This window comes from Capricornis sumatraensis, chromosome 4, assembly GCF_032405125.1.
Source record: "Capricornis sumatraensis isolate serow.1 chromosome 4, serow.2, whole genome shotgun sequence".
Classification (NCBI taxonomy): Eukaryota; Metazoa; Chordata; class Mammalia; order Artiodactyla; family Bovidae; genus Capricornis; species Capricornis sumatraensis.
This window is the reverse complement of record NC_091072.1, coordinates 20,515,436-20,524,480: the sequence shown is the minus strand read 5'-3', so window position 1 is coordinate 20,524,480 and position 9,045 is coordinate 20,515,436. Positions and strand designations below refer to the sequence as shown.

At 44.4% G+C, this 9,045-nt stretch overlaps 1 protein-coding gene across 2 annotated transcripts in view; it reads right to left on the bottom strand.

The window, feature by feature from the left end:
- Positions 1-2,026: 2,026 nt before the first annotated feature.
- MFHAS1 (multifunctional ROCO family signaling regulator 1) overlaps positions 2,027-9,045 on the bottom strand; it is a 108,538-nt gene continuing 101,519 nt past the window's right edge. Inside the window, exons 3-4 of one of the 2 annotated variants that reach the window (XM_068971958.1) lie at positions 7,609-7,719; positions 2,030-2,141 (exon numbers count right to left, since the gene is read on the bottom strand). In XM_068971958.1, coding sequence (XP_068828059.1) covers positions 7,692-7,719 — 28 coding nt within the window. In that variant the 3' untranslated portion in view covers positions 2,030-2,141; positions 7,609-7,691. Of the gene's footprint in view, positions 2,142-7,608; positions 7,720-9,045 lie in introns of both variants that reach the window. The other variant, XM_068971957.1, reaches the window with a different exon arrangement.

The window sequence follows — 9,045 nt, the reverse complement described above, 5'->3', positions numbered from 1 at the left end:
GTATCTCCAATCTTCCCCCCTGCCCCAAAGCGAGTTCTCAAGCTTTTCTGGAGCTGCTTTTGGTCACATGACCCTCTATCAGGGTGACTTTTTTTGCTAAAATACATGTGACACCAAGATTTCTTCTTACACTGCTTCTCTAAGGTTCAGATGACAGCATAAAGCATCACTTGTCCAAAAAGAGCAGTTATTAAGAATGTGGGCATCTATATTCATAATAAGAGCACACACTTTGCAGGGTATGTCACTCAAAGGAACATTTTTTTTTTTCTTCAGTTAATATGGTCCCCTGGGGAGTCAGCCTGAAGTCACTTTACCAGCCTTTTTTTTGGTCAAAGTTGGTTAATTTGACAGTTGAAGAACTGTCTCCTGCCAATTGGAAAACTTTTATGCCCAACAATTCAGTGGTCTGTAAAGCAATTAAATGTTACCATTCAGTTTACACTTACACACACATGCACACACACACAGGAGAACTGTGACAGAAGGATTAACAAGGTGAATCTTGTGACTGTTCCAAAAGAAAATGAAATTGCAAATTGGAGGTGTCATATTCAAGTATTAAATGCAGAACTAGTCTGATCCCATTTGATTTTATGATTGTAAGAAATCATGCTTGTTTGACTAGAGGTTCTGGAGTTCATAAAGTTAATTCCTGGGGCACAAAACAATCTACAGAAATTGATTTCTGGTGTATTTTTTTTTTGCAATGCAGCCACTTCTTTGTTATTTTTTAAATATGTGGAGACATCGTATACTGTGGCATTCCAAGAGACAATACTTTATAGAAGTAAACGAATAATACCGCTGACTAGTTTTTCTTGCCTTACACTGGAAAGAAACAGTTTCACACATTTTTCAACCAACATGCAGAGGCGGCAGATGTAAACAGTCATGCACACTTTTCAAAGAATGTGTTACTATTGCAGTAGATGCTGTGGCCCTGATGAGGAGGAGGAGAGAGCAGTTTGGTTGGTTGGCTTTTTAGGTTTTACGTCATGGAGATTTTAAAACCAGGGTTTTACTAGTTCTTGGCAGTAGACCATCCAATCAGAGGTTCTGTATTTATAAATAACCAATGTGGGCTTGTGCTCTCCAATTAAGCAACTCACTATCTTAGGGTCTGATACCAGCTTTCAGAGAGTTCTGCTAAATTTCACAGACTCTGTTCTAGGGGGTGGTGGGGGGTGGGAACAGGACCTATTAGCAGAGCTCTTTACATGCTTTGGAACTGATGCCTGACTAAGCTATTGCAAGACTCCACTTTTCCTTGGATATGTGGATCCCTTAATCCCCCTCCCCTGAAGAATTTTAATCACCAGGCCTCCATCAGACTATCACCCAGTGACCAGGGACCTTTACTGAAAAGGTGAGGAGGAGCTATTGCCTGAAACGCATGTTTAAGGTTCTTGATGATTATTGTCAACCTCTATGAACCAACACTGAAGCCATGAGCAAAGAGATAGGTATCTTTTCTTTTTTTAAATCTGTGAAGGCTTAAAGAATAAACAACACGTCTAATACTAAAGTAAGAAATCAGCCCCGTGTTGGCACAGTTCTCATCAGAATATTGCACCCAGTGTCAACTAATGCTAGAAGCTTCAAACTGTATAAATTTAAATGTATTTGTGTATTATAAAAATAAAGATAAACGTATACATATTTTACACTAGTTATGGAACAGCAATGAATGGTCAGTCGATCCCTCTTTCACATTTAACAACTGAAATCTGAGTGCTCTGAATACTGCCACCTGTACTGGAATTATGGCTTATATGTGCACAGAAAAAAAAAAAAAATCCCTGAGAAGCCATTCGACTTTATTATTTTTTCTTTTCTTCAAGTAGCGCTCTCCTTGGAGGATCACAGTTCTGAGGTTCAGGTTGTCAAACACTTGCTCCATAGTCTCTCCCGTCCTTTTCCCCCCTGCACCCTCCCCGCCTCATCTACAGGCTAGGTGTGCTCCCTTGCTCGAAAGCACCCTGAACACACATGCACGCGAATTCACAGAACACGCCTGGGAGTGTGGAGGGCTTGCTGGGTACAGAAGATGGTCCAGGTACGTTCTGATGCTATTTTCTCCATGGAAATCCCACAGCCGTAGAAGTCACTGGTTTCTGTGCTTTTCCCCAGCGTTCTTCCTATGTGGGTAGATGAGAAGAAAGCACAGAAATGAACCAGGGAAACGGAATGATGTTCTCAATTATGAGAATAGCAAGCGAAAATTTTTTTTCTGCCACAGATTTTCATGTCTACTTGTAGAGCTCCGTGTAAAATAGTAAATGCAGACAGCTAATGTTCCTACAAAGGAAACAGGCTTTTTCACTAGAAACCTAGTCAAACATTTCTGTTCATGACATTAAATTCAGACATAAAGAACTAGATAAATTAGCCATAACTACCTATTCCACTGTAATTTCACAGCTTAACTAAGAACCCTGAACTCCAAACATAGCACTGTTCCCTTTCAAGAAGCACACGCAGACACACTAAATAACTCTCTACAAGTAGAAATATATACTAAAATGTGAGAAAGAGTGTCAGTCTGGACTCAAAGCATGATTTTACTTAAAGACTGTCAAACTAAAAGCTGGAGTTAGATGAACAGAAAATGAAGAAGCTGCTGCAGCACCAGCTAATTAAAGTTTAAACTTTAGTCGCTGAGTCGTGTCTGACTCTGCGACCCCATGAACTGTAGCCTACCAGGCTCCTCTGCCCATGGGATTTTCCAGGCAAGAATACTGGAGTGGGTTGCCATTGCCTTCTCCAGAGGATCTTCCCGACCCAGGGATCGAACCCGGGTCTCCCATACTGTAGGCAGACGCTTTACCGTCTTTAAACAAAGTGGCATTCAATTCAGATAACATGGTTAGATGAAAACGTGTGAGATGCTCCCATCCCTTATTTTAGCTTTCCTGTAATGACGCATGACGTGATGACGCATGACGTGATGAGCATGACACATAAGTGCTTGGCAACATTTAATAGATCTGCTTCCCCTACCCTCCACCCTGCATCTCTTTTTCAAAGCTATTTATTTGGCTGCATCCAGTCTTAGTGGCAGCAGGTGAGATCTTCGGTCTTTGTTGCAGCATGCAGGATCTTTAGCTGTGGCAGGTGGGATCTAGTTCCCTGACCAGGGATCGAACTTGGGCCCCCTGCACTGGGAGCGTGGAGGCTTAGCCATTGGACCACCAGGGAAGTCGCTGGCATCTCTCTCTCAATGCTGCCTGACTTTCTGGAAACTGATAATTTAGTATCTACCTAACACACAAGAATCAGCCGAGAGCATAGGATCAATAACGTCACCAAAAATAGGCAGCTTCTATTCTCTAGGCACTTACTACACGCCAGGAGTGGCCGCCTTCACCATAGTGCGTTATTTGATGAATCCTTAACTCTTAAAGCTCTAGCGGGTAGGCTCTGCCTTCACCGAAAAGGAAGCTAAGTTTCCAAGAGGTTAGATAACTTCCCCAAGGGCACACACCAGTGAACAGCAGGCCTTTAAAGAGGGTCATGTGACTCCGAGCTATGCTTGACAGCAAAAAGCAAGGCTGGAATATGTGGGGCCCTCGGGGTAGTTTCATGTGTCTTTGGCACCAAGCCATGGGGACTTTCAGAAGGCCTGTTAATATAGTCAGCTTCTCAGCAGAGAAGGTTTTGAAAACTGCCTCAAAATCAAGTAACCATACATCGAAGTGTAAAGAGGACGGCAGGGTGAAAACACCACTCCAGCCAAGCAGTTTACTCTGGTGCAGCGAGTTCTGGCTTCATGTGGGGCAGGTGCTACGTCATGTTTTTCTCACTGAATCCAGCAAATCTTGAGAAACACAGACAGTTGTGTCTGGCCGCCTGCTCCCCTGAGCCACGCGTAAGACTGAGAAACACAAGGATACGTAATCAAGGGCACCCAGAGGGAATATTCCAGTGTTCAGAGAAAAAGGAAACCTGGTTTGAACATTTTTCCACATGGATATCATTTTTCTTGTTTGGGTGCTGAGGGAAAGAGAAGAGCTGTCAATCACTAACCACCCCCACCCCCCCACCTCTCTTTGCTCTTCCATCTCAAACTCGGATCTCATTCGACAAGATCCACCTCAAATGCTCCCTCTGGGGCTCTTCCCAATTCTCCGGGCAGGGTTCTTTCTCCTCTGTGTCCACAGGGCTTTGTCGATGCACCTGTCATTGCAGGCATCACATTTTAACTGGAATTAGACACAGGTTTCTCTGGTTGTATCTTTGGTTCCCATTCTCCCCAAGGAGGCTATTATATTCCTGATTTGATTCTTAGAGTCTCTGTTATTTTTGTACTGTCAGTACTGTCAACACTTGGCACAGCTTGTTATTATTGTTCAACTGGTAAGTCATGTCTGACTCTTTGCGACCCCATGGACTGCAGCATGCCAGTCCTTCACTATCTTCACTATAGTGAGGTTCTTCACTATAGTCCTTCACTATCTCCCAGCGTTTGCTCAAATTCATGTCCATTGAGTCAGTGATGCTATCTAACCATCTCATCCTCTGCCACCCTCTTCTCCTCCTGCCCTCAATCCTTCCCAGCATCAGGGTATTTTCCCAATGAGTTGGCTCTTTGCATCAGGTGGTCCAAGTATTGGAGCTTCAGCATCAGTCCTTCCAATGAATATTCAAAGCTGATTTCCTTTAGGATTGACTGGTTGGAGCTCCTTGTAGTCCCAAGGGACTCTCAACAGGCTTCTCCAACACCACAGTTCAAAAGCATCAATTCTTTGGCGCTCAGCTTTCTTTATAGTCCAACTCTCACATCCATACATGACCACTGGAAAAACCACAGCTTTGACAATAACAGACCTTTGTTGGCAAAGTGATGTCTCTGCTTTTTAATATGCTGTCTAGGTTTGTCATAGCTTTCCTTCCAAGAAGCAAACATCTTTTAATTTCATGGCTGCAGTCACTGTCGTCAGTGATTCTGGAGCCCAAGAAAATAAAGTCTGTCACTGTTTCCATATTTTTCCCTTCTATTTGCCATGAAGTGATAGGACCAGATGCCATGGTCTTAGCTTTTTTTTCTTAACGTTGAGTTGACTTCTAAGTCAACTTTTTCATTGTCCCCTTTCACCCTCCTCAAGAAGCTCTTTAGTCCCTCTTCACTTTCTGCCATTAGGCACAGTGGCCTCGTGGAGGGCAAATACTCAACAAACATTTGCTGAATGAAGGAGGAATAGGATGGCATGAGAAAGTCTCAGGCAAAAGACAGCCATGCTTTAAGAGGGGTAGATGAGAAGGGTGGAGGAGATGAGAAGGAAAGAGGGGCTGAGCACAGTCCGAAGGACTGATGTTGGCTTCTCAGGGGCGGGGACACGTGGCCTGGGTCACAGGGATGATGGGTGTCATCAGGTAGGAGAGAAGGGGTGGCAGCTGGCCGAGGACTGAGAGCCGGCTGGAGGCCAGGTGTGGCTGACCCTTCACAGTAAGGGAGTGTTACGTGTCAGAAGCGGGGCCAGGGTCGGCTTGGGAAGCCTTGTGGGTCTTGCCCAGGATTTTGAACTTGAACTGTAATCACCAGGAAGCCATTCAAGGTTCTGCAATAGGGAGCAAGGTGATGGGGGTCTGCTGTTGAAAGATCATATTGGTTTAGAGGACAAAGAGACCAGCAACGGGGAGGCAGGTTGAGATACCCACAGGGATCTTGGCAGAGACAGGACGACTACAAAGCACGGGCCGAGGATAGAGCTCAATGGCCAGCTTCACTCATTCAAGACACGCTGATGTGGGAAAGTTCTGCACGTAAACTTGGGGAGCTGAATAGATGGAAACAATTCCTTAAAAAAATAAGGTGCACTGACAAGGTGGGGCAACAGGTCACTGTGGACGGCCGAGTATGGGAAGAGGGGGAGAAGAGTGAACAGACACCCCGACCCCCAGCCTGGCAGCGGGTGCAGGGCGAGGCCATCCCTGGAGACGGGAGGCACAGACCCTGAAGGGCTCTGGGGCGGAGGACACATTGCACACCTATGGAGACCCTGGCACATCCAGGGGAGCTGCCACGTAGCCCACAGAATCCCACAGAAGAAAGGAGAGGTCAGCGTGGGAGGCTTGACCCTAAATCCTCCCAGGTCACAGAACCTGCCCTTCCTGGGGTGTGATAGCACACTCAGGGTGTTTAGGAGCTTAGGCTGAAGTGATGCCATACCATGTTGTATTAAGCAGCTCTTTTCTGTCCTCTGACGCTTTGCTCACCCCGGAGGGGTAGCCCCTCCCAGCATCAGCTAGTTAGTTCCCAGAGACAGTCAACAACTCAGATGCGAATGTGTGCTTCTCAGCTCCACACCAGGGAATCCAGAGTCCACACCCCTGACCACGCCCTTTATCGGGAGCCACACTCCAGGCCACTATCCACCTGCTCTAATCACTCCAGGGCCAGGCTCCACATGACTCAGGCGGTCTTTATGCCCCAGAGCCCGAGGGAACCGGCCAACCTTGCACCTGCCCCCTGCCTTGCCCGCACGTTCCCACAGAAACCACAACAGGGGCTCCTCGCACAGCTCCTCCCCCGCCCTCGGCCTCCTGACCCTCCAGCTGCTTCTCCCTGTATCCTTGGGTCCCCCATACCCCGCCTGCCCCCTGCTCTAAGGAACTGTCATAAACTGTCTTCCCCCCAGCAGTCCTTTCCTGATGGGTTGGCCTCACTATATCTCCATTTTTCCATCCCCACAATGTCAATCGTCCAGACATTGAGAATACGAAAGGAAGGATCCCACCTGTCTCTTTATCCCAGGAATGCACGGTTAGGACACTGATGTTACTAACTAGCTGTAGGTGGCCTCATAGAACCGTGTGTACTTCACCTTGACCCCTTCACAGTGGTGGGCAGGAAGGCGAGCCCGCTTGCTCTCTGCACACTCAGCACACACGCTCACCTGCTGTGCACAGTCACCTCATTAACACACTAGACGGTCCTAGGTAAGTCAGTGAGTGGATTTTACTCAAGCATCTATATTTGGATTTTGAAATTTTTAAAATTATTCCCTTTATAGGTCATCCACAGTATGCATACTAATATTTCTAGTAGAAATAACAGCTGAATTTATTGAATGACACTCAGTGTAAGGAATAATGGTAAATGTCTTCCCTGCAAAGGTCTCTCTAAAACGCACCGAATGAGCCCACGAAATGATGCTGCTGTGCCCTGCACCTGTCATAGCCCCAACAAATCACAGGATTCAAACTTGGAGGTATAACTCCAGAATCCATCAAACAGGCTTGGGAAAATAAATACCAACACTGCTTTTAAAAAACCTATTTGCTGTGTTAATCAGAGCTTTTCCTGATGTTAAGTTCCTGCATTACATGAGTTTTTAAAAAAATGACTTTTTTTTTTCCAAAAAGGATCTAAGGTTACTGATATATGCATTATAGTAAATCAGGCAAAAGAATCAAGCAATTTTCTTATTCTTAAATCCCCAACACACCTTGATTCTGGATAAAAGATCTGTAATCTTAAAGTGTCCAGCTCTTTGGAATCTCTTCATCCCAAACCCATCCTCCCACTATTTCCCCCTAAACTCTCCAAGTCCTTAGGAAGCCCATATCTATTTAAGAAACCCTCTCTGCTTCCCAGAGACTTACCCTTAAAAATTGGTGCTCCTAAAGTCACAGATTGGGTACAGTAAAAATGATGGCATAAGGGAAAGAAGCACTATCTTTTCCACTTAATTGTCCAAGAAAGTATGGAGATACCTGAGCAGAGAGGGAACAAATTCCAGTATCAATGTGGCGGATGGGAGACTAAATAATCAGAGAAACACTGTTCCTCCCAGCCAGTGACAGCAACAAGGCAGGGAGCTGTCTTACTCCTTACAGAGAACAAAACAAATCAATGCAAATCAGTGTGACACGCCCCACAGGCAACCTCCACATTTCAGCCTCTTTTTCTTGTGAAATATCATCCCATCCCCACCCTGAGTTCAGTGAAAAATTCTCCATTGTGATTAAGTCAAATTCATCCATTCCTTTTAAAAAAAAAGTTTTTAATCAAGTCCATACTAACTGATCTGAGTGCATTTAAACATACTGTGCCCATCTAGTAAGATAAAGACCACAGAATCTTCTTCATCCTACTTTTTACAAAAGCTTATTTGAATCGGTCTTAAATATCCTTGTCTTAACAATGTAACTGCCAAAATTCCTATGCAAAGTAATCATTCTACACTGGAGAATACTTGCAAACAGTAAGTAGCTGGAATCTGACTCAAATTGGAATGCTCCAGTATACACGCAATAATCCAAGTTTGAAATGCAGTCTCAGCCTTGTCTTTTATCATCAGGAGTACCTTATCAGGAGACCACATGGAAGAATGTAAGTTGCACTCCAGTTTTTTTTAATTAATAGTTTTTATTTTATATTGGACTATAGTTGATTTACAATATTGTGTTAGTTTCAGGTATACAGCAAAGTGATTCAGTTTTACATATACATATACTGATTCTTTTCCTATTTAGGTTATTACAAAATACTAAGTGGAGTTCCCTGTGCTCTATATAGTAGGTCCTTGTTGGTTATCTGTTTTAAATATAACAGGGTGTATATGTCAATCCCAAGCTCCCAATTTATTTGTATCGTGCAACCTCGCTGAATTCACTGATGGGCTCTAGTAGTTTTCTGGTAGCATCTTTAGGATTTTCTGTGTAATATCATGTTATCTGCAAAGAGTGGCAGTTTTATTTCTTCTTCTCCTAGTTGGATTCATTTAATTTCTTCTCTGATTGCCCTGGCTAGCACTTCCAAAACTACGTTGAAAAATAGTGGCTTGTCTTATTTCTAATCTTAGAGGAAATGCTTTCAGTTTTTTGGTACCACTGGGTGGCATTGTGAATGGCTGCTGCAAAGCCTTCCTGTTCCATTCTATGTTTGAGTCCTGTGCCTCAGAAATTAACCACGCCTCTTCAAATAAGGAAAACCCCCTTGTCATTTCCTGTGTGGTGAATCTCTCCAGTTCTTCAATTACTTCTTCCTCTTGTCTCTATTCACCCCTACTCTGGACCTCCAACTCCATCAGGTCTTCA